Source organism: Filicampus tigris, chromosome 5, assembly GCF_054856515.1.
Source record: "Filicampus tigris isolate MCC_2025a chromosome 5, RoL_Ftig_1.0, whole genome shotgun sequence".
Classification (NCBI taxonomy): Eukaryota; Metazoa; Chordata; class Actinopteri; order Syngnathiformes; family Syngnathidae; genus Filicampus; species Filicampus tigris.
Window position 1 is genome coordinate 29,096,547 of NC_141221.1, and position 23,454 is coordinate 29,120,000.

General features: G+C 44.4%; 1 protein-coding gene and 1 long non-coding RNA gene across 5 annotated transcripts in view; one reads left to right on the forward strand and one right to left on the reverse strand.

The window, feature by feature from the left end:
* Positions 1-5,352: 5,352 nt before the first annotated feature.
* On the forward strand, positions 5,353-16,873 carry LOC147148025 (uncharacterized). The gene is made up of 3 exons (XR_015086898.1): positions 5,353-6,441; positions 7,395-7,519; positions 16,561-16,873. It is a non-coding gene; the product is annotated as an uncharacterized LOC147148025 (long non-coding RNA).
* dhfr (dihydrofolate reductase) overlaps positions 16,412-23,454 on the reverse strand; it is a 38,717-nt gene continuing 31,674 nt past the window's right edge. The window contains exons 5-8 of one of the 4 annotated variants that reach the window (XM_086031434.1): positions 23,376-23,454; positions 17,804-17,851; positions 16,926-17,059; positions 16,412-16,582 (exon numbers count right to left, since the gene is read on the reverse strand). The exon at positions 23,376-23,454 is cut by the window's right edge and continues 37 nt beyond it. In XM_086031434.1, coding sequence (XP_085887560.1) covers positions 16,942-17,059; positions 17,804-17,851; positions 23,376-23,454 — 245 coding nt within the window. In that variant the 3' untranslated portion in view covers positions 16,412-16,582; positions 16,926-16,941. The remainder of the gene's footprint in view (positions 16,583-16,925; positions 17,060-17,803; positions 17,852-23,375) is intronic. The other 3 variants (XM_086031435.1, XM_086031436.1, XM_086031437.1) reach the window with 3 other exon arrangements.

The following is a 23,454-nucleotide window of genomic DNA, read 5'->3' on the forward strand; positions in this document are numbered from 1 at the left end:
ATATATAATGTGTGCCGTCACCCCCCCCGTGAGCCGTCACCCCCCCCGTGAGCCGTCACCCCCCCCGTGAGCCGTCACCTTATCGTGGTGGAGGGGTTTGCGCGCCCCAATGATCCTAGGAGCTACGTTGTCTGGGGCTTTATGCCCCTGGTAGGGTCACCCATGGCAAACAGGTCCTAGGTGAGGGACCAGACTAAGCACGGTTCAAAATGACCCCTTATGATGAGAAAAATTAATGGACCACGTTTTCCCTCGCCCGGACGCGGGTCACCGGGGCCCCCTTCTGGAGCCAGGCCTGGAGGTGGGGCTCGACGGCGAGCGCCTGGTGGCCGGGCCTGCACCCATGGGGCCCGGCCGGGCTCAGCCCGAAAAGGATACGTGGGTCCCCCTTCCCATGGGCTCACCACTGGTGGGAGGGGCCAAAGGGGTCGGGTGCCGTGTGAGCTGGGCGGCGGCGGAAGACGGGGACCTTGGCGGTCTGATCCCCGGCAGCAAAAACTAGCTCTTGGGACATGGAATGTCACCTCTCTGGCAGGGAAGGAGCCTGAGCTGGTGTGTGAGGCTGAGAGGTTCAGATTAGATATAGTCGGGCTCACCTCCACGCACAGCTTGGGTTCTGGTCCCAGTCCTCTCGAGAGGGGTTGGACACTCTTCCACTCTGGAGTTGCCCAGGGTGAGAGGCGCCGAGCAGGTGTGGGCATACTTATTGCCCCCCGGCTTGGCGCCTGTACATTGGGGTTTACCCCGGTGGGCGAGAGGGTAGCCTCCCTCCGCCTGAGGGTGGGGGGACGGGTCCTGACTGTTGTTTGTGCTTATGCACCAAACGGCAGCGCAGAGTACCCACCCTTTTTGGAGTCCTTGGAGGGTGTGCTGGAGGGCGCTCCACCTGGGGACTCCATCGTTCTGCTGGGGGACTTCAATGCTCACGTGGGCAATGACAGTGAGACCTGGAGAGGTGTGATTGGGAGGAACGGCCCCCCCGATCTGAACCCGAGCGGTGTTCGGTTACTGGACTTCTGTGCTCATCACGGATTGTCCATAACGAACACCATGTTCAAGCATAAGGGTGTCCATATGTGCACTTGGCACCAGGATACCCTAGGCCGCAGTTCGATGATCGACTTTGTAGTCGTATCATCAGACTTGCGGCCGCATGTTTTGGACACTCGGGTGAAGAGAGGGGCGGAGCTGTCAACTGATCACCATCTGGTGGTGAGTTGGCTCCGATGGTGGGGGAAGATGCCGGTCCGACCTGGCAGACCCAAACGTATTGTGAGGGTTTGCTGGGAACGTCTGGCAGAATCCCCTGTCAGAAGGAGTTTCAACTCCCACCTCCGGCAGAACTTTTCCCACGTCCCGGGGGAGGCGGGGGACATCGAGTCCGAGTGGACCATGTTTCGTGCCTCCATTGTTGAGGCGGCCGATCGGAGCTGCGGCCGCAAGGTGGTCGGTGCCTGTCGTGGCGGCAATCCCCGAACCCGCTGGTGGACACCAGCGGTAAGGGATGCTGTCCAGCTGAAGAAGGAGTCCTATCGGGCCTTTTTGGCCTGCGGGACCCCGGAGGCAGCTGACGGGTACCGGCAGGCCAAGCGGAATGCGGCTCTGGCGGTTGCTGAGGCAAAAACCCGGGTGTGGGAGGAGTTCGGGGAGGCCATGGAAAATGACTTCCGGACGGCTTCGAGGAAATTCTGGTCCACCATCCGGCGTCTCAGGAGGGGGAAGCAGTGCACCATTAACACTGTTTATAGTGGAGATGGGGTGCTGCTGACCTCAACTCGGGACGTTGTGGGTCGGTGGGGAGAGTACTTCGAAGACCTCCTCAATTCCACCGACACGCCTTCCACTGAGGAAGCAGAGCCTGGAGACTCTGAGGTGGGCTCTCCTATCTCTGGGGTTGAAGTCACCGAGGTAGTCAAAAAGCTCCTCGGTGGCAAAGCCCCGGGGGTGGAGGAGATCCGCCCGGAGTTCATAAAGGCTCTGGATGTTGAGGGGCTGTCATGGTTGACACGTCTCTTCAACATCGCGTGGACATCGGGGACAGTGCCTCTGGATTGGCAGACCGGGGTGGTGGTCCCCCTTTTTAAGAAGGGGGACCGGAGGGTGTGCTCCAATTACAGAGGGATCACACTCCTCAGCCTCCCCGGCAAGGTCTATTCAGGGGTGCTGGAGAGGAGGGTCCGTCGGAAGGTCGAATCCCGGATTCAGGAGGAGCAATGTAGTTTTCGTCCTGGCCGTGGAACAGTGGACCAGCTCTACACCCTCAGCAGGGTCCTCGAGGGTGCATGGGAGTTTGCCCAACCGGTCTACATGTGTTTTGTGGACTTGGAGAAGGCGTTCGACCGTGTCCCTCGGGGAGTTCTGTGGGGGGTGCTTCGGGAGTACGGGGTACCGAGCCCCCTGATAAGGGCTGTCCGGTCCCTGTACCACCGATGCCAGAGTTTGGTCCGAATTGCCGGCAGTAAGTCGGATTCGTTTCCTGTGGGCGTTGGACTCCGCCAAGGCTGCCCTTTGTCACCGATTCTGTTCATAACCTTTATGGACAGAATTTCTAGGCGCAGCCGAGGTGTCGAGGGGGTCCGGTTTGGTGGCCTCAGTATTGCATCTCTGCTTTTTGCAGATGATGTAGTACTGTTGGCTTCTTCAAGCCGCGATCTCCAACTCTCGCTGGAGCGGTTCGCAGCCGAGTGTGAAACGGTCGGAATGAAGATCAGCACCTCCAAATCTGAGACCATGGTCTTCAGTCGGAAAAGGGTGGCGTGCCCTCTCCAGGTCGGGGATGAGATTCTGCCCCAAGTGGAGGAGTTCAAGTATCTTGGGGTCTTGTTCACGAGTGAGGGTAAGATGGAACGGGAGATCGACAGGCGGATCGGTGCAGCGTCTGCTGTGATGCGGACCCTGTATCGGTCTGTCGTGGTGAAGAAGGAGCTTAGCCGAAAGGCGAAGCTCTCAATTTACCGGTCGATCTACGTTCCTACTCTCACCTATGGTCATGAGCTGTGGGTCATGACCGAAAGAACAAGATCTCGGATACAAGCGGCCGAAATGGGTTTCCTTCGCAGGGTGCCTGGGCTCTCCCTTAGAGATAGGGTGAGAAGTTCGGCCATCCGGGAGGGACTCAGAGTCGAGCCGCTGCTCCTCCGCGTCGAGAGGAGCCAGTTGAGGTGGCTCGGGCATCTGATTAGGATGCCTCCTGGACGCCTCCCTGGTGAGGTGTTCCGGGCATGTCCCACCGGCAGGAGACCCCGAGGACGACCCAGAACACGCTGGAGAGACTATGTCTCCCGGCTTGCCTGGGAACGCCTTGGGATCCTTCCGGAAGAGCTGGAGGATGTTGCTGGGGAGAGGGAAGTCTGGGCTTCCCTGCTGAAGCTGCTGCCTCCGCGACCCGACTTCGGATAAGCGGGAGATAATGGATGGATGGATGGATATATAATGTGTTGGGACAGTAGGATTGTGCTCAGTGAGAGAAATATTCAGGCCCACCCTGATTTTTCCAGGCCCACCCATCAGCGACGTTCTGGCTCTGCCCCTGGCCTGTGTACTTTAAAACAATAATTAAAAAAAAAAAAAACAACCATTATTTTTATACGATATATGACTTCATTTTCAAATACCATATTTTCATGACTATAAGGCGCACTTAAAAGTCAAAATTTTTCTCCAACATGGACTGTGCACCTAATAATGCGGTGCGGCTTATGTGCGCACCGAGTTCCAATATCTGTGACTGTTATGTGACTTTGTTGAGCACTGCGTTTGACTGACTGGGAGCATTTGCTGCCAACACGCTGCTTAAATAGAGAAAAGGCAAACTTGAGTGAGGACACCATGTGGACGTAAAAGGGAGAAGGGTGGGCGTGACAGAGGACGCTAAAGGTACGCCCCAGTAGTGCCGGTATATGCATTCATTGTGCGTCACAACATTGAAAATGGCACCCATGAAGAGACACGCCTACAAAGCAAAGTTCAAACTGCAAGCCATCAGCTAGAGAAAGAGAAAGAGAGAGTGCAAAAATGCTTGCAGAAGAAATAAAAATTCGGTTCGGTTCGGTCCACTTATTAGAGCAAGCTTACGCACAGACACTGACTGTTGCGTGCGGGACACGAGTGGCGGCACAACAGTAAGAGCCAGAGCTCGAAGGTCCCCGCATACAATGCGGTCTCCTGTTTGGGAACATTCTGGCTTTCCTGTTCCCCATCGCCGATGGGGAAAGGTGCGTGGATGCGAAGTCCGAAGTTGTGTGCCGACATTGCTACATGAGATGAGCGGCTATGTTGCGGCTAGCACGTCTAACATGCACGGCATCACCTGACTGTGAATGTTTCTCAAACAGGGGAGCAAAAATGTCAAATTTAAATAGCGAGATTTATCATATTGTAGCGTCTTCCAGGAACTCGCCGTCAGACGTAGTTTAACTATCACGTTTTTATTAATCCAAGTACAACTGCTCGCGCTCTTCTTTCTCCGCTGCTCAACTCGCATGCCATACGATGCATTCATGAACCTCGGAAACATCACAACTCAGCAACACACAAATCTGACCACAACACAGATAACCCAATTCGTTATGCTGTTGAACATTCAAAGATTTCAGTGCCTAAAAAGTGTATACAATTCCATAAAGACTTAAAAAAAAATTTTCATTATAAAAAGATTTTTAATATAGTTAGCAATAATTGTAACTGTTATTGTATGTATTTTTTTTTAATCACAAAAAGTGTATATATGTACTGTAATGACAACTTGGCTTTAACTTGAACACTTAGATGTGTCATAGGCTTTGGCTGCTGAGTGTTTAAAGATTGTAGTGTCTTAATAATGTACTAAATTAAGAGATCTTTATTGTCAGTGTATTTTTTATTCTGGTGTAATTTCTTTGAATATCACCCGAATGGATCCCCTTTATTTATTTTTTCGAAAAAATGTACCATTTACTTGCCATCTTTTCAAAATAAACATCCGTCCTTTATCGATACCACTTATCCTCACAAGGGTCACGGGGCGTGCTGGAGCCTATCCCAGCTGTCTTCGGGCAGTAGGCGGGGGACACCCTGAATTGGTCGCCAGTCAATCGCAGGGCACACAGAGACAAACATCCGCACTCACAATCACACCAAGGGGCAATTTAGAGAGTCCAATCAACTTACCATGCATGTTTTTGGAATGTGGGAAGAAACCGGAGAACCCGGAGAAAACCCACGCAGGCACAGGGAGAACATGCAAACTCCACACAGAGAGGCCGGAGCCGGGATCGAACCCAAGACCTCTGAACTGTGAGGCGGACGTGCTAACCAGTCGACCACCGTGCCGCCCAAAATAAACATCCATCCAACCATTATCTATACCGCTTATCCTCACAAGGGTCGCGGGGAGTGCTGGAGCCTATCCCAGCTGTCTTCGGGCAGTAGGCGGGGGACACCCTGAATTGGTTGCCAGCCTATCGCAGGGCACACAGAGACAAACAAACATCCGCACTCACAATCACACCTAGGGGAAATTTAGAGAGTCCAATCAACTTACCATGCATGTTTTTTGGATGTGGGAGGAAACCGGAGTTCCCGGAGAAAACCCACGCAGGCACGGGGAGAACATGCAAACTCCACACAGGGAGGCCGGAGCCGGGATCAAACCCACGGCGGCCCAAAATAAACATAAAAAAAAAAATCTGTTTTTTTTTTGTCCTGAAAATATACCAAACCGAAGTTTCCAATAGACCGAACCAAAATGTGATTTAGCGTACCGTTACACCCCTAAAATACTGTATTTATTTCTACCTCATACCTAATCGCTTCACTGTATAAACGCCCGGACACGCTGGACGTCGTCTCGCATGCAAGTCCCATTCGTGACGCATGTGTTCATACAGCAGGCAAGAACGAGGTCGCATCTAAAATGTACCGAATATGAACGCTTACACACAAAAAAAATCTGAATTGAGCATTAAGACCTTCGGTGTGAACCTAGCCAAAGATACCGGATGTTTTTTTCCACACGTCACACGTCACACGTCGCTGTTAATTTGTGACTCCATGCACGCTCATCTCACAGCCGCTGCAAAAAAACAAGTGAAGCAAATGAACCTCGGGCTTGCCATTATTCCTGGAATAATGGAATAAATAGGGCGTTGCGAGTGGGGAACAATGGATGATGGATGGCGAACACAGCTTCACAAAGACTTGGAGGCAGCGCCGGGCAAGTTACGCCACACTTTGTGAATGGATTGTGGATACTTTGGCTAAAGTGTCTGCTTGCACTACTGTGCGAGCTTTCGCAAAAGCCGGCATCGTTTCTGAGGAGCCGCACGGCAACGAGACTGACTCAGACAATGACAAAAGCGAACCTGCCATGTTTAATGGAGAGCTTGCCCAACTGTTCATTTCGGATACTGAAGATGAGGACTTTGATGGATTTGTGGATGACAGTTAATCACTGACAATTACGTGAGTACATTGTTCAATGTTTCAATAAAAAAACTTTTTTAAAAACATACGTTAGCGTGCTTGCTAGTGTTGCACGGTCTGCTTCGGTAGCTAGAGGGGCAACTGGATATTTCTTGATGCCTCAACGTGTGGTGAAATGCTGTGGCAAGAATAGGAGAGACACACGTTGAGCTGCTGTTGTCATCGCAGAAGGAACATTTATTATTCCCTTCAGGGCATACTTCAGGTTTCAATAACATAATAAAAATCAAAATTCCAGTCTTGTTTTGTAAATAAGAGATTTTTGATTAGTGTAATGACTGAGAATATGCCATTTAGACAATACAATAGTGTCTAAAATTGTTTTTATTCAGTCTGCTGCATAGTTGCTGAGGTGAAACAATATATTTTCAATGCAAAGGGGATGATGTGGTTCGATAAAATACAAATCAAATTCAAATATCTTTCCATAATTTAGCGGAAAATGGGTACCTTCACAAAACAACAATCAGTACCAGTGTCTATTTTGACCCATTGTATATAAAAAAATAAAAGAAAAACCTACATGGATAGTATATTATGCATTCTTTCAAATTACTCTTATTTCCCTTTATTATTTAATTAAATATTTCATTGGCAAATTCCAAATCTTTATTCTTTTTTTTTTTTAATTAAATAATGAACCACAGGTGGGTTGCACATACCCAACAGCTTTCTGAAATAAATGAAGATACTGTTGTGATACAAATCTCACCGACTTCATTTTTTCTTTGATCAGTAAATAAGAAAAAATATAGACTGGTTGGTACCCTGACAAACCTCTAAACGACATAATGACTCCATCAGAGATTGCATTTAAAACTATATTAAGATGACTTGTTGGTGTGTTAAAAATGAGCCATTTGAAATAAAACGGTGACCAACCAAACTAATGTTATTCAGAAACCATAGAGATTGAATAACTTTTTTTGCAGTGCTTGGCATTCTTTCCCGGGGACGGAGCGGTCCGCCCCTCCATTCCGGACGGACGCCTATTTTTGGGATGGAGGACGGATGACGCCAAGTTTTCAAAAAAGGAACGGACTAAGCAAGGGCGGAGGTAGATTTGAGTCTGTGCCACTAATCATCTGTTAGAATAAATGTACATGTTACTCTTATAAGTAGAGTGGTACCTCTACTTACAAACGTATCTTCATACGCAATTTTCAAGTTTCGAAACACCTCAACAGGAAAATATTGCCTCTTCTTACGAAAGAAATTTCAGGATATGAAAGGTAAAAATACAGTATGGGCTGCTGCTTGCAGCTCCAGAGTTTCCTGAACGCAACATACTCATAGCTGCTCTGCCATTGGCTATTATCTAGCATCTTTCTGACATCCCATTGGCTAAGAGGCACCTCTACCGTATGTGTCTATGTGTGTAGATAAACAGGTAGATAGATATGTCTATGCAGCGTCTTCGTCAATCGCCCTCTGGCCATGAGGTGTTCCGATAGTTTTACGTGAATTACAGTATTCGCTATGGCCCCCAAGAAAGTCATGGCGAAACGAGGAAAAGATAAAAAAGGAAAATAGCGTTTTTTTTTTTTTGTCCATACAAACAAAGCAAGAGATGAAAAAGTATGAAAAAGGGATGCGTTTGGTTGATCGCGCCAAAGAATATGACCGTAATGTATCGACAGTCGCCACGTTATTCAATCAGTTCTTACTGCAAACTTAACTACAAAACGCCAGGCAAAAACTACTTCTGAGAGAACATGAACCAAAGAGGGCAAAAAGCGATGAGGACAGCAATTGAAAGGTAAATGACCATCATTTTTATTCTTTACTCTATTCTTTGTTTTTTTACATTATGCACAACTCTCATTTATTGTGCAATAATATAATTGTAACATGTATTTGTTACATGTTTTGATGCAATTTTATGCTTTAGAAAACATTTATGTCTGAATTTTGGAGTGCTTGGAGCGGATTAGGCCATTTACATGGAAAACACGTCTCTACTTACAAAATTTTCTAGTTAAGAAATTTCTTCCAGAACCAATTAATTTCCTAAGTAGAGGTACCACTGTATTGCAAAGCATTTATTTAGCAATATAAACTTGTTTGTATCATGTTAGTTGAAATTATTTGTGAAGAGAGCAGAGAGTGAGGTGTGAGAAGGACACAGGTGCAGACGAAGAACGGCGCTCTTATCAAAGGGTACGTCTGGAGCATCCCGGGGTTTGACGTTGACAGAAGATAGCAGGCAGCATCTGTATGACCACTGATGAATTGAAAATCATAAACTTTCGTACATACCACACGTACACTGTCTCAAACTGTTTGCCACAAGGCTACATGTGGCTACATGGTTCCCCCCCATCCTTTAGAGAAGCAACTTTTGTACAGCCAGGGCACCTAATGAAATAAAAAGAGTGCATGCAGCAGAATGTGTCAGAATGGTAGGAGATTGTGGCACGTCTCTGTACGTTCTACTTGCGAGCAAAAATAATCTAATTCTCTTGTCTTCCTTCCTTGCCTGTTTAAGTGTTTTTGATTGCCATAAACCTGACATCGTCCCGCATACGTGTGACGTGGTCGCGAGGCGGGCCAAAGCTCATCTCAACCTACTCGGCGAAATGGGCAAACGACAAAAATTGCCGAACGCTTCAAACGCGCCACTAGTTACCCAACTGGGCTAACTAGCAACGCTGGACAATAACGTTTATGAATAAGGACGGAGGGACATGGACGGAAGGGTACCCAGGTCGTGGACCGACGAAGGAGGACAGACCGACAAAAAAGGGTCAAGTGCCCAGCTGTTTTTTTTGTGCGTATATGTCTTTCTTAGTCCATATCTAGGTGCTGAGAAACAACAAAATCAGCAACCACAAAATAAGCATCTGTTTGATGCTTTTTACAACTATAAAATGAAAATTTAACGGCTAACATGGGTGGTACACGCAAGCTATTATCTAAAGTCTACACTTCCAGATGCGTGGTTCCAGAAAAATGCAAATTACCCATGACTCCATACTGTTATTTTGACTGAGCTGCCAACATGACAGCTAACGTTTGCTAATATTATCTATCAGAAATGGGGGACTCGAGTCATATGACTTGACTTGAGTCAGACTCGAGTTGCTATTTTTAGGACTTGCGACTTGCTTGCTTGCCAAAAACACGGGAATGACTGGACTTGGTTTCTAAGTGTTGTCAACTTGATTTATACCTCATGACTTGACAAGTCATCCTGTTTATAGTTTTAAATTTGCAATTGAACACAGTTTGTCTTTTTAGGAAGGAAAGTAAGAAAGAAAAAAAGAGGGTTTTTTTGTTCATTCACATCAACCTGGCAACCCGGTCAGCGTCACTTTAGTTTAATGTGGCAACGTAAACACCTACAGCGTCGGAGCAACTCCGAGGATGACTAATTTGAGTTAATGGATTATTTTATCCATGACGTTGACAAACGCATGGTTTGCACTTCATGGGCAGACACAACAACGACGTTTAATTTCATTTGTCATTACAAAACCCACGGACAGGTAAGCCAACCTTATTTTAGCTAGCGATATGAACACTGGTTTGGGACCAGTAAAAATTTGTATTTTGAACTTTTAGGTACAGCTAACGTAACTAGGGACAGGATGGTTTGTGAAAACTGTCTGAACCATTCGTTTTGACTGTGGCTTTTCCGCTCGCATATGCAGAAGTTCCCCACGCCCACTATTTAATTACGAGGTGACGTAATGTGCACTTCAGAAGTAGCTTCTATTCATCAAACATAAGCCACCGGTGTCATCGGCATGTTGATAGCATAGAGCTGGTCACGACCGTATCCGCCATATTTGATGTGGCAGCGCTCCACAAAACTAATGCATGTCAAATTCAAAACGCGACAACCTACAAAGTGCACAAAGTTAATGCCTTTCGTTTACCCATTAACACACACCAATTAGATTTGGGTCACAGATTGGCACCTGAAACAAAGTATGTAGCTTTCAAATCTGATGATTATACACATTTACACCCTCATTCAGCATATTGTATTTCAGTATTCATCACATTAACAGTGTGCCAACTCACATAAACGTTACTATGAAAAAATAACATACGTTCTGTTGTTTTTTTTAATTTCATATTTAGAGATGTAAATGTTCATTACATTTTTAGAGATAATGTACTTTTTGTAGTAGGATCATTGATTTTTTTTTTTTTAATTACTCCAACATATTTACTGAGCAATATTTTATGACTTGACTTATGACTTCCTTTAACCAAGTAATGACTTGACTCTGCTTGCTTGATTTTTTTTTCCCACAGTGACTTGGGACTTGCTTCAGACTTGATGGTTATGACTTGAGACTTACACATATGTGATTTACTCCCCCTCTGTTATTTATTACCTACTTTTGCAGAGTACACTTGAAGAACTTAACTAAAAAAATTAAAAAAAAATAAAAACTTACAGGCTGCAACTCATCATATCCTTATGTTAAAAAATAAATACGGCTCCTGCCGACTGCGGTCAAGCTATCACGCTTTCGTTTTTCCGTGGTCAAGCTATCCGCTCCTACATTTTTGAGTGCATGCGTATTCTAAACCTTACGGTAAATGCTTTTCCGTATGTTGCAACTGTGCACAAAATACAGTGCACAATGCATCACTTCACTTAAAATCCATTCCTCCAAGAAGTAGTAAATCATTCCAGTGGGTTATTATTCCTGGGGGCGCATACTATCAGAAAACGAAGTTTGGACTTATTTTACTGTGTTTTTCTTTTTTTTTTAATTAGAAGCAAAGTCTGCGCGAAATACCTTATATACACTACAGAAATCATCATCCCCCTAACGTTTGAACTGCCATACAAACATTCCTCCAATAAGTAGAAAAACGTTTCAGTGGGTTCTTATTCCTGGGGGCCCATACTATCCGCATGTGAAATTTGGACTGATTTTGCTGTAGTTTTTTCAAAAAATTGAGGCAAAGTCTGCACAAAATACAGTACAAAAATCATTCCCCTCAAGTTTGAATTGCCAAAAAAACCACTCCTCCAGTAAGTACAAAATCATTCCAGTGGATTATTGCTCCTGGTGGCCCATACTATCACCATGTGAAATTTGGACTGATTTTACTGAACAGATTTAAAAAAAATAGAGGCAAAGTCCACGCAAATGACATTACATACAGTACAGAAATAATCATTCCCCTCAAGTTTGTACAGCCATAAAAAAACATTCCTCCAATAAGTAGAAAATCACTCCAGTGGATTCTTCTTCCTGGTGGTCCATACTATCAGCAAAGTTTGGACTGCTTTTACTGTACAGTGTTTTCAAAAATTCGAAACAGACTTTGCCTCTAATTTAAAAAAAATCTGTACAGTAAAATCAGTCCCAACTTTGTGTGATAGTATCGACCACCAGGAAAAAGAATCCACTGGAGTGATTTTCTATTTATTGGAGGAATGATTTTTATGGCTGTTCAAACTTGAGGGAAATTATGATTTATGTACTGTATGTACTATATTTTGTACAGACTTTGCCTTAATTTTTAAAAAATATGTACAGTAAAGTCGACTGGTTAGCACGTCCGCCTCACAGTTCAGAGGTCGTGGGTTCGATCCCGGCTCCGGCCTCCCTGTATGGAGTTTGCATGTTCTCCCCGTGCCTGCGTGGGTTTTCTCCGGGTACTCCGGTTTCCTCCCACATTCCAAAAACATGCATGGTAAGTTGATTGGATACTCTAAATTGCCCCTAGGTGTGATTGTGAGTGCGGATGTTTGTCTCTGTGTGCCCTGCGATTGGCTGGCAACCAATTCAGGGTGTCCCCCGCCTACTGCCCAAAGACAGCTGGGATAGGCTCCAGCACGCCCCGCGACCCTTGTGCGGATAAGCGGTACAGATAATGGATGGATGGATGTACAGTAAAATCAGTCCCAACTATGTATGATAGTATGGACCACTAGGAAGAAAAATCCACTGGAGTGATTTTCTATTTATTGGAGGAATGGTTTTTATGGCAGTTCAAACTGAAATAAATGATTATTTCTGTACTGTATGAACTGTATTTTGTACAGATTTTGCCTCTAATTTAAAAAAAAAGCTGTACAGTAAAATCAGTCCAAACTTCGTATGCTGATAGTATGGGCCACCAGGAATAAGAATCCCTGAAATGAATACTTTGAATACAATGTTTTTTATGGCAGTTCGAACGTAAGGGAAGTGATTCATTGTGCACTGTATTTTGTGCACACTTGCGACATGCGGAAAAGCATTTACCGTAAGGTTTAGAATGCGCGCGCACTCAAGAACGTAGGAGCGGATAGCTTGACCACGGAAAAATTAAAGCGTGATAGCTTGATCGCACTTCCTGATGGTACTTTCGACAGCTTCCGCTCATTGAGGTCCCCTGTGAGCGTCAAAGTAGCCATACGCTGCGCGTACCCTTCTCCAAGGACTCTGATACAATCTTGCGACCGATCACATCTGGTACCCACACCGGCTCACAGATAAGCAGATACTAAGGGCACCATGGACTCCAGGGGGCGCCAAAAATCAGCTAAAATTCAAATTGTATGTGATTATAGTCAAACGAATTATTAACTCGCAATTTGAAGTAAAAGGAGACAGACAAGTGTTTTGAAATTAATATAAACAATAAGTGAAGAGGAGCAAGGTGAATTAATCAGAAATCAGCGTTGGGCAGAAGCACGTTATGAGTTACCCTACATTGAATCAACTCTTGAGTGCCCGGGTTAGTTGCTGTGTAGTTCTAAATGTATAGTATTGAGATACATAAACACAGGGGTGCACATAACTTGGTACGCATTAGTGATTTCTGTTGCTCATGTGTACCTGCGTACGTCTCATTTGTGTCATGACGCGCATTTGCGTACCTGTACTCACTAGTGGTGCATTGGAACGAATCATCTTTGATTGGTAAGGATCAAGCATCGGTTGGGTACGATCCGCAGAATGGTTGGTGAAAAAAAATGAAAAAAGGCTAACTTCAAAATAAAGCTTACCAAATAATACATTGAGTCATTAATGCCAATGCAATAGCCTTAGTGGCTTTTACTTTGAAGTTGGCCCGCGTGGTGTCGTAATGGCTACCTTGATTTCCGTTTTCGACGTATCAGGAGTTTTAACGCTTGCTACCAACACCAACACAACATTGTCTCGAAATCATATTGAGTCGCTAATTTAGGACACGAACAAACCGCTGGTTAAGTACGCTGTCATTGTATAATACGGCACAAGTCTCCGGCATTAGTGGCTAGCAGCATATCTAGCAGTTATCATTAGCTGGTAGTTCAACAGCTGCTCCTTAATGGCTTGCTCTTTTTTTTTTAAACATCTTTTTCTATATTGTGGCCCTAAATTACTTTTTAATGTGCTGTTCATGTTTTAAGAAAGGTGCCTTAAATTGCACTTCAAGTCTTTTTCACAATGAAAAAATAAATAAAGCTAAATAAAACTTTGTCTTCATTTACTTTATAACAACACGTTTGCCTAATAATTGTAAGAAAACATTCAGCTCAAATGTTTGGCAGGATACCTTGAAATGTACACACTATACCACTTACAGTTTGGCGCGTCTACCACGTGCGTGGTGATGGTGGTTCGGAGGACTCAAATTTTCAGCTCTGTACAAATCGACCACGGGGGATTTTCGTGTGCATGTGAGTGCAATCAAAAATGCAGCCAAAAGATTTTAAAAAAATTGAGGTGAAAGAGAGAGCTTGAGAGGTTTCTTTTGAAAGGAGGATCTTGTGTTTTTGGAGAGGGTCTCAGAGAGCGAAGTTGAGAGAGTTTTTTTGGAGGGACAAAGAGAGACAAAGGCCAGGCCTTCTCCTCAAGAAAAAGGGGAGGGGGTGAGGTGTCCAACCCCCCTCCAGCTCAGGTTTCAGGTGAGACTCGATTCGTGCCAATAGTTAGATTTGAGTCTATTGAATTGCCTTGTTTTGGAAATCTTTGTGTATTTCACAATTTGTAACTGGCATCAATTGTCATACTTCAGATGGAAACATCTCATTCTGAATGCGTCTAAAGTTTAGGAGTCAAAGATAAGAGTTTAATCCAATATCTACACTGTTATCTCATAAACCTGACCAGGAAAATGATAACCATAGAGAAGCACATTCGTCAATGCCAAATTAGCAGGATACACACAATAAATACACAATCATACATTGGAGTATGTTTCATTTCAAGGCAATTTTGTTTGTTTGACCAAAAGGAAGTTTAAAAAGCTGCAGTTCCCATGTCGACCTCTTGGGGTCGGTCTTTATTCAGCACTGTCAATGTTCATCGGGGCTGCCCCCCTGCTGATCGAAAGCGGGACCTCCTGGCTTCCCGCTGGGGGAAGCTACACAAAGTCTGTTTAGAGGCCGTCCGAATTCACATCCGTTGTCTGTAGAGGGGGTCCAGGTGACGAAGAGTGGCTCCTTATCAGGAGTTTGTGTCTTCTTGAGTCCTAGCATGTCTTTGTAAAATCCAATTGCCGGGGCCCGCTGGTGATTCAATTGTTTAAAGTCAGGCTGGAGCAGACTTGGTGGCATCTCCTGGCTGAATCTTGTCTCCAGCCCTAGAGATGTCGTTCACATGGAGGCATATCCATTACACTGGCATCACTCGCTCTGGCTCTGACACTGCTCGCGCTACTGGGTCTCATCACTTGTCATACTAGTAGAACTCGTGCTGTATCTCCTGTAGAAAAATTTCCTGCGCAGTTGGGTAACTAGTGGCGCGTTTGAAGTGTTCGGAGGCAATGTCGTTTGCCCATTTCGCCAAGTCCAGGAAAGTCAGCACAGAGGGGGCGGAGCATTCTCGATGGGCCCTTATGAAAGTCACTTTACCATAGTACCGGGCCGCGGCAACCCAAACCCCCTCCCACCCCCCGACAGTGAAGGCAAGTTGTCTCTGTCGTGTGACGCAAATATTAAATGCACTGTAATATTCTTTGAGTTTATGTTTCCCGAGTGGTCCCTGAAGTGCACACGAATGTGATTGGCTCATATTACGGGTGAGTGATATGTTCTATGTGAGATGCAGTAGTTGATATAGAGATGTTTAATAAAGCAGTGCAGTTGGCAGCACATCGTGTGTAAGATTGGCTGACTTTATTAACATGAAACAAGACATGCACACGCTAGCATCTCCGCCGCGTAACGCTGATATCGCTAGCAAATGAGTAAAACAATCCGACGTATTGGGCACCACTCGCAACCCAGCCGCCCCCCCCTCCCCCGGCTAATGGTGAATAGTTACGGGGCCAGGCCGCGAACGGTATAGACTTGTATGAACTGGTCCGTGGCAGAAAAAAAGTTGGGGGCCACTGGTGTAGGGGGCTCACACGGCGCATTTTATCATTATATTATATAAATTTACATTATACATGATTATATATGAACGCTTTCTACAAAACGGGGACCTATCACGGGGCCCGTGAGCTTGTAGGCCCTGGGGTGACCGCTCCCTTGCCCCCGCTCTGGCTTCGCTACTGGAGATGAACTTTGGCCGCCTCGCGACCGTGCCACACGCATGAGGGACGATTAGTGGGCCGGACTAATATCCACCTCCGCCTTGCTTAGTCCGTCCCTTTTTAAAAACGTGTCGCCCACCGTCCCAAAAATGGGCGTCCGTCCATGACGGACCGTTCCGCCCCCAAGATGGACAGCCCAGCTCTGTAAAAAAGGCAGTGCACTGAATGCACCTCAATTCCAATGACTAATGTAACGAATGCAACTTCTTGAACAGTAGCTTGAACTGTCAAACTAGTGAATGCTAAAATAAAAAAGAGACAAAAGGAAAACACTGTTTGATCATTGGATAAAATCCAGAAAAAAATCATCTGTGGATGTATGAACCTTCTCAAGTGGCAAAGTTGTACATATTTACAACAACTTAACTAACCCTCAACATTGAACAGCTAACATGGATTAAAAAATTAAAGAAATGTTTATTAATGTATTGATGACCCCAAAAAACTTTGTAAACGTCAAAACTTTGGTCAGATTGAGGATTTTAATGAAAGAATACATGAATACAGGACCAATTTTCAGCTTTCAGGGGTCCATTTATCGTATAATTGATATCAATGTGCAATGCTCTCATAAACTTCGAATCTGTATTGAATACCATTTTCCTCTTGCAGGTCCTGTGGTACTCCTGGAAACCTGTAAGAAAAATGGAACTTAATGCACTTTGGATTTCATATGCATTGTCACATCCAGATGAGCCTTTATACAATGAATCAGGACTTGGGTAATATCCAATACTTCTGGTTTAAAATGACAAATTCAGATAAATATTGTGGCACATAAAACTTTTTGTTGTTGTGGTCAACTTCGCTTTGCACTTTACTTAATTGACGTGACATGACAACACACCCATGTAATTAAGAGCTCTTTCCACCCTTAAAGTGCATCAGTTTCAAAAACAGTTGTGACCAATAAACTGGCAGGTCAATAAAATGCAACACCGTATAATCGATTCCCATTTCCATAAGGTGGCACTCACGATATATTACTGTAATTCAATCCAATGGGAGGTCATTCCCAAGGGAAGGACCAGCAGCCGAAAAGGCTCGATCCGCTCTGAGGCTCCGCTTAGTTCTCAGCACCTCGAGCAGCGCCTGGTCCGCAGACGTGAGGCTGTGGGAAGGAGCGGAGGAGCTCAGACAGATACGCCGGGGCGAGGCAATTTAATGACTTATAAACAAATAGAAGAATCTTAAATTGAATCCTAAAATGCACTGGGAGCAGGTGAAGGGAGGCCAGAATTGGTGTTATGTGCTCCATCTTCCGAGCTCCAGTTAAGGGGTGGGCAGCAGCATTTTGGACCAACTGGAGACGTTTAAGAGAGGACTGGCTGACACCAAAATAAAATGATTACAGTACAGTAAGTATTCCCACCTATGGACCTCTGTCAAACGGAAATTCCCTCACCCGGAAAAACAACGTATGCATACAATTTTCTACTCCTATATTACATTAACGATCGATTCCTGACAATGGAAGTTCCGGTATCCGGAACCCGAAACCAGTAGCGAAGCCCGCGGTAGCGCAAACTCAAGCAGTCCCCGCTCTATACTACGGAAAAACTTTGACTGCTGCGCCATCATCAGATCAAACGGAAATTCCCTCACTCGGAAAAAAAACGTATGCATTAAACTTTCTACTAGTATATTAGATGAACAATCGATTCCTTACAACGAAGTTCCGATATTGTATCTGGAACCCGGAAGCCATAACGAAGCCCGCCGTAGCGCAAACTCAAGCAGTTCCCACTCGATACTATGGAAAAACATTGACTGCTCCACCATCATCGGATCCAAAACGGCCACATGTAAGTTACTTCTTTGGCATGTGTTTTGCTGTTAAAATGTATTCATTTACATTTTTGTCTGTAGCTCGTGGCGTCCAAACGAAGAAGAACGGTAATGACTGTGGAAGAGAGAGTGAAATGCATCCGATTAAGCGAAGCTGGACACAAAGTAAAAAACATCCAGGAGACAAGAGTCAAAAAAACTCAAATCAAGCAGGACAGTTACTTGCAATTAGCAGCAAAACTGTATGATACGCAGAGAAACATTTTCATACAGCAAAGAATGAAGCCAACACAACAACTCAAAATAAACTCATTTTTTCCTAAGTCTGAAAAAGTCTACGTTAAAATACAGTACAGTTTACAGGGTGCTGTAGTTGAAGTCTGAGGCGTAGAGGGTGACAGGAACAGGAAGGGAGCCAAGATAGTTCCCTGCGGGGCCCTCGTGCTACAGAGGAGCACGTCAGACACACAGTCCTGTGTCCTCACATACTATGGCCGGTTTGTGAGGTAGTCCTGGATCCATCTGGTGAGGTGGTGGGCCACTCACGCCCGCTCCAGCTTGTCTCCCAATAGGGTGGACTGGATGGTGTTGAAAGCACTGAAGACATCAAAGAACATGATCCTCACAGTGCTCCCCGCCTTCTCCAGGTGGGAGAGTGAAGTGTGGAGGAGGTAGATGATGGCATCATACACACTGATGCCAGGCTGGTATGCGAACTGGAGTGGGTCCATTGAGGAGCTCACCAGGGGGCGCAGGTGACAAAGACCAGTCTCTCCATGGTCTTCATCAGGTGAGACGTCAGCGCCACTGGTCTGAAGCTGTTGAGCTCCTTCGGGTGGGGGGTCTTTGGCACCGGAACCAGGCAGGATGTTTTCCACAGCTGGGGGACTCTGCCCAGCTTCAGGCTCAGGTTGAACATGTGCTGGACAATTCCACACAGCTGGTCTGCGCAGGATTTGAGGAGCTGGGGGTTGATGCCATCCTCGCCTTCATCTTCAGCTGGTTCTTCACCTGAAATGTTGTGAAGGCCAAGGCGGGGAAGGAGGGAGTGGTGGCTGTCTGGTGTAGCTGGGAGCTGGAGACTGTGGTGAAAAGAGGGGAGGGGTTGACACACCCAGCAGAAGGAGTAGGTGGAGGCTGCAGCAGGAGAGACTGAGTGGGGGCAGGCATCTGATCGAACCTATTGAAAAAGAGGTTCAGCTCATTTGCCCACTGCAGGTCCCCCCAAGTCCGGGTCTTGGGTTGTCCATGGCCTAAGATGGTCTTCAGGCCCCTCCAGACTCCCCTGGCATTATTCTGCAGCAGCTGCTCCTCCATCCTCTTCCTGTAGGACCTTTTTCCCTCTCTGATCCTCCTCCTCAGCTGGCGCTGCCCAATCTTCGCTCTTCTTTGTTGCCTGATGCAAAAGACCTCTTCTTCTCCTTCAGGAGAGCTTTTATGTCTGGTGTGATCCAGGGTTTGTTGTTGGAGAAACACTTTACTGTCCTTGTGGGTATGGTGTTCTCCATGCAGAAATGTATATGGTCTGTAACAGTGTCCGTTAGACTACTAATGTCTTCCCCGTGAGCATCACTGAATACTTCCCACACAGTTGTGCTCCTTTAAGACCTCCTCGGCCTCTACAGACCATCTCTGAACCGTGCGGGTCACAGCTGGCTGCCTGCGGACTAGAGGTTTGTACACAGGCTGGAGAGCCACAAGGTTGTGATCAGCTTTGCCGAGCGGGGGGAGGGGCAGTGATGTGTATGCCTCCTTGGTGTTGGCATAGAAAAGGTCCAGTGTTTTATTGTCTCTGGTGTGGCAGGTGACATACTGTGTGAATGAAGGCAGAGAGGAGGAAGGGGAGGCATGATTGAAGTCCCCAGAGATGAGTAGCAGGGCATTTGGGTGCTGTGTTTGTAGCCTGCTCACGGCTGCAGTCAAGACATCACAGGTTGTGTCGCTGCTCTCCAGCGTCCTGTCCGCGCATATGATTTGGAAGCCGTCCAATTCTATGACAGCGTTCGGCGTCAGGCTAGTCCTTCTCATGCCGGGTAAGCGCCGCTAGCTCGTCCATCTTGTTGGGGAGAAATCTAACTGTTGTTCTGACAGATATATTTATTGCTTCTTGAGGGCGACTTGTTGCTCACGCGATGCTTGGTTTTCTGGACTGTTTTTAAGATTGGATGACCAGGATTAGAACTAAGAGAGCAGTCATTTTTACGGATGTCACTTATTGCGCTCTGGCAATGACTTCAACGACTAAAAAGATTATTATTCGCTGCTCGAGTGTCTAATAAAGGTATTCTGTTGTGGGTATATTTTAATGTAAATTGTGTCAGATAAATGAATGAGAAACAGTTGGTGGACCTCTGAGATTGTCCCGTGCGGCTTTCGCGTGTGTGTCGTGCTGTTATAAAATACAGCTGCTTTGTAGCAAACGGCAACCCGGCAGTTGACTTTTTTATCCATGGGGAATTATGTCAATAAGCACCACATAAGTTCATTATTTTATTGATTTCGACTGTCTGGTTTGTACTACTGTAACACATGATTGATTTAGTTGCCAAATTATATTTTCATTTTTTTATGTTAATTTGGGGATCGCATATATTATTTTGTATTTATTATTTTTCTAAAATGCTGCAATATTGTCTTGTGAGTACTGTATATATTTATTTATTCATATCGTGCTTAAGTATGTATTCGTTTTTAATTTGGTTTGGTACGGTGCATTTCCTGAGCGAAGAAGAAACGAGAGAGAGAGAGGTGAATTAGAGCGAGGCTGTTCATGTCTGAATAAAGGCGCAACAAAACACTGTCCTGCCGTGTCGGTTGTCTGTAGCAAGTAAGACGCCAGAAATACATAAAGTCAAACCTATATTGTAACCCGCCATACTACGGCTTCCGAAGATGAGGAAGAACAACTTTTAAGGGTTATACTACCAAGACGTACTTCACGACTATCACCGGGGCAGGGGGACTCAGCCGTGTATGTGTCAGCTGAGCAATTCATCCTCATAATCAATATTTTGAAGGATGTAACGCCTCCTCTACTCTAAAGCTTTATTTTTTATTTATTTATTTATTTATTTATTTATTTTAAATATACATGAATAGATCATGGTGACCAGCATCCTTTAAAAATGCAGCCTCTGGTTGCTATGGAAACACGATCAAAAAAATTGACGGCGTCAAAAGGCGGTTGGGTTAACGCCGATAACGCGCTAAACTGAACCCCAAACAAATACTTAAAGAAATACTTGTAAACACATTTCACGTTTCTTGGGCACCAAGCCTTTTTTTTATGTAGAAGAGAGTGAAATCATATGAGTAAACCTAGGGAAAAGCACTGTGCTACATAAGACAAAACTAAACACTTGTATTGGTTTTTAATTTTGTTTTTATATAACCTTAATCCAAAATGTTTTGTTTTGCTTCTCTAATATGCATAATTTGATATACACAGTCAAAATGTGGTATGCACCCAGAATGAAAAAAAAAACAAAGATTAGAGGGACATATCTTTTTACCACTCTAAATTAGTATATTCTAACGACCGAAGTATGTTATGTCTTTCATTGTTAGGTGTTGCCATTAGGGTTTTGTAGAAAACAGGTAATGTTGTGTTGATTTTGAGTAGTGGGATTTCCGATTTCTTAAACGCATCACTTGGTACGTGGTCATAGTAACAGCGAGGCGCATAATCTCTCGCTGTTTGATGTCAACTGCAGGTATACAAAAAATGTTTTGGTTTTTAATAAACATGAGTTTGCTGAATCATGCCTCCTTAATTCGTAGTCGACGCTATAAAATGTTAGCGTACCACAAGAGTACATGCATGCATGTTTTTAGATGCTTGTTAACACAGCCATAGTGATATGAAAGGGAGATTTACATCGGTTTTAATTAATTTGATGAAATAAGCCTGTACTTTGTGATTCTGTTGTTAACTTTAACTCGGGTAGCCATGACAACCATTACCCACAATGCTTCTGTTTACATCACGGATGTTCCGGATTACCACTACTGCTCATGTGCGTTGCAGTAGGCAAGACATGTCAACATGTTATTGTCAACATGGCGTTGCGAATCGATTATTTATTTTTTTTACATTGATGCTTATCAGCATTTATATCAATTTTAGATACATTTTTACATCCCTAATATGTATATTTTACATATTTGCCCGTCATAGAATCAAAATGTTAAGAGAACATTTAATTGCCATTTGTTATTGATGTTTGAAATGTAATTTGCACTGGTGAATACTTTTACCTGTTTCCCTGTTTTAAATTTAAAAGTTCAGGGAACATTTATTTGCCAGTGATATGTCATGTTTCAAACGGACCAAAAGACATGTTTAAGAATTTTGAAATGTAAATAAAAAAGCCAAAAACTGCAAAATAGGCAGACTGGTTTGCTGAAATGTGCTTGGATTTATTGGTGTTCCATGTAAAAAAAAAATGTCAGGCTAAATGGTCGGCCCACCGCATTTTCACCTCACCAAATCTGGCCCTCCTTGCAAAAAGTTTGGACACTCCTGCATTAAACCATCCTTCATTGCGGGTTCCGGGTCCATGGTCCCACTGTTTCCTGGATTTTTTTGTTTATAACTATTTGACTCTGCCTGCCGATTATTTTGCGTGCAATTCCAAAGAACCAGCTAGGTGCAATATTTGGTTTCACACCACAGTGTGCGGGTCAAAATATGCATATTTCGCCTCATCAAAACACATTAAACAGTAAAAATTAGAATCGCATACTTAAGTTTCTCAATATTTGAACAGCCCACACGATCCCAAAAAGCTTCGCTGGGTTGGACGCGCTCAGGTCACCAACGTGAATAGTGCTCATAGCTCGGTGCTAACTTTGTTGTAACATCTTTAAGCATGTTTATTGAACAATGTTTCAGGTTTGCATAATTGTGATTTTTTTAAAAATCATTATTACAAGAAATTTTTGACAGTATACATCTCTGTTATAAAATTCTAACAAAAAGTTCAGGGACCACCCAGGGTTGTCAGCATCTCTTAAAAAAGATGAAGGAAAACTTAATAGCTCCATGTAGTTTTTTTCTACAGTAAATTTCAAATTTTCCAAAATGACAGAAATGTTAAACTTTCACGTATCTTTGTTTTGATTTCCACAGTTTACATTGATTTATCATCGGCCAGTTTTAAAAATGGCCTAATCTTTTTTTCCCTTTAAATCAATTTAGTTTTGCTCTCCCACACAACCCATTCAGAAATACTAAGTTTAAACTGAAATTTTTATTAGAATATGTGTTCCTACCCCGAGCCTCCTACCCCAAAATACAGTTTGCTGCAATACAAAATGTTAGTTTAAGAAATAAAAACAGTTGATTTTATATACAGAAAACAACAACAACAATTTGTTACATTGTCATATTTTTTTTACTGTTTAATGAAAACACTTGCTTCAGGTTCCTGGACTTAACCTGCAAAAACTTTGCTCCTCAAAATTTGAAAGTTGCTCCTCAAATTAAGTAATTGATTTGCCAAACTGCTCCACAAATTGAAAAAAAAAGCTTCAAACCTTGAGTTGGAATTTTAATATGGTGACTGAAAACAAGTGAAGTGCCTGACCCTTTCTACCAACACCATCTTTTATAAAGATAACAACCATGCTGATCTTACCCAGATAGCAGATTGTACTTGTCTGGGCAGAATTCAGGGAAGAACGTGTCACATGGAAACTGTTTCAGAACTTGCGTGA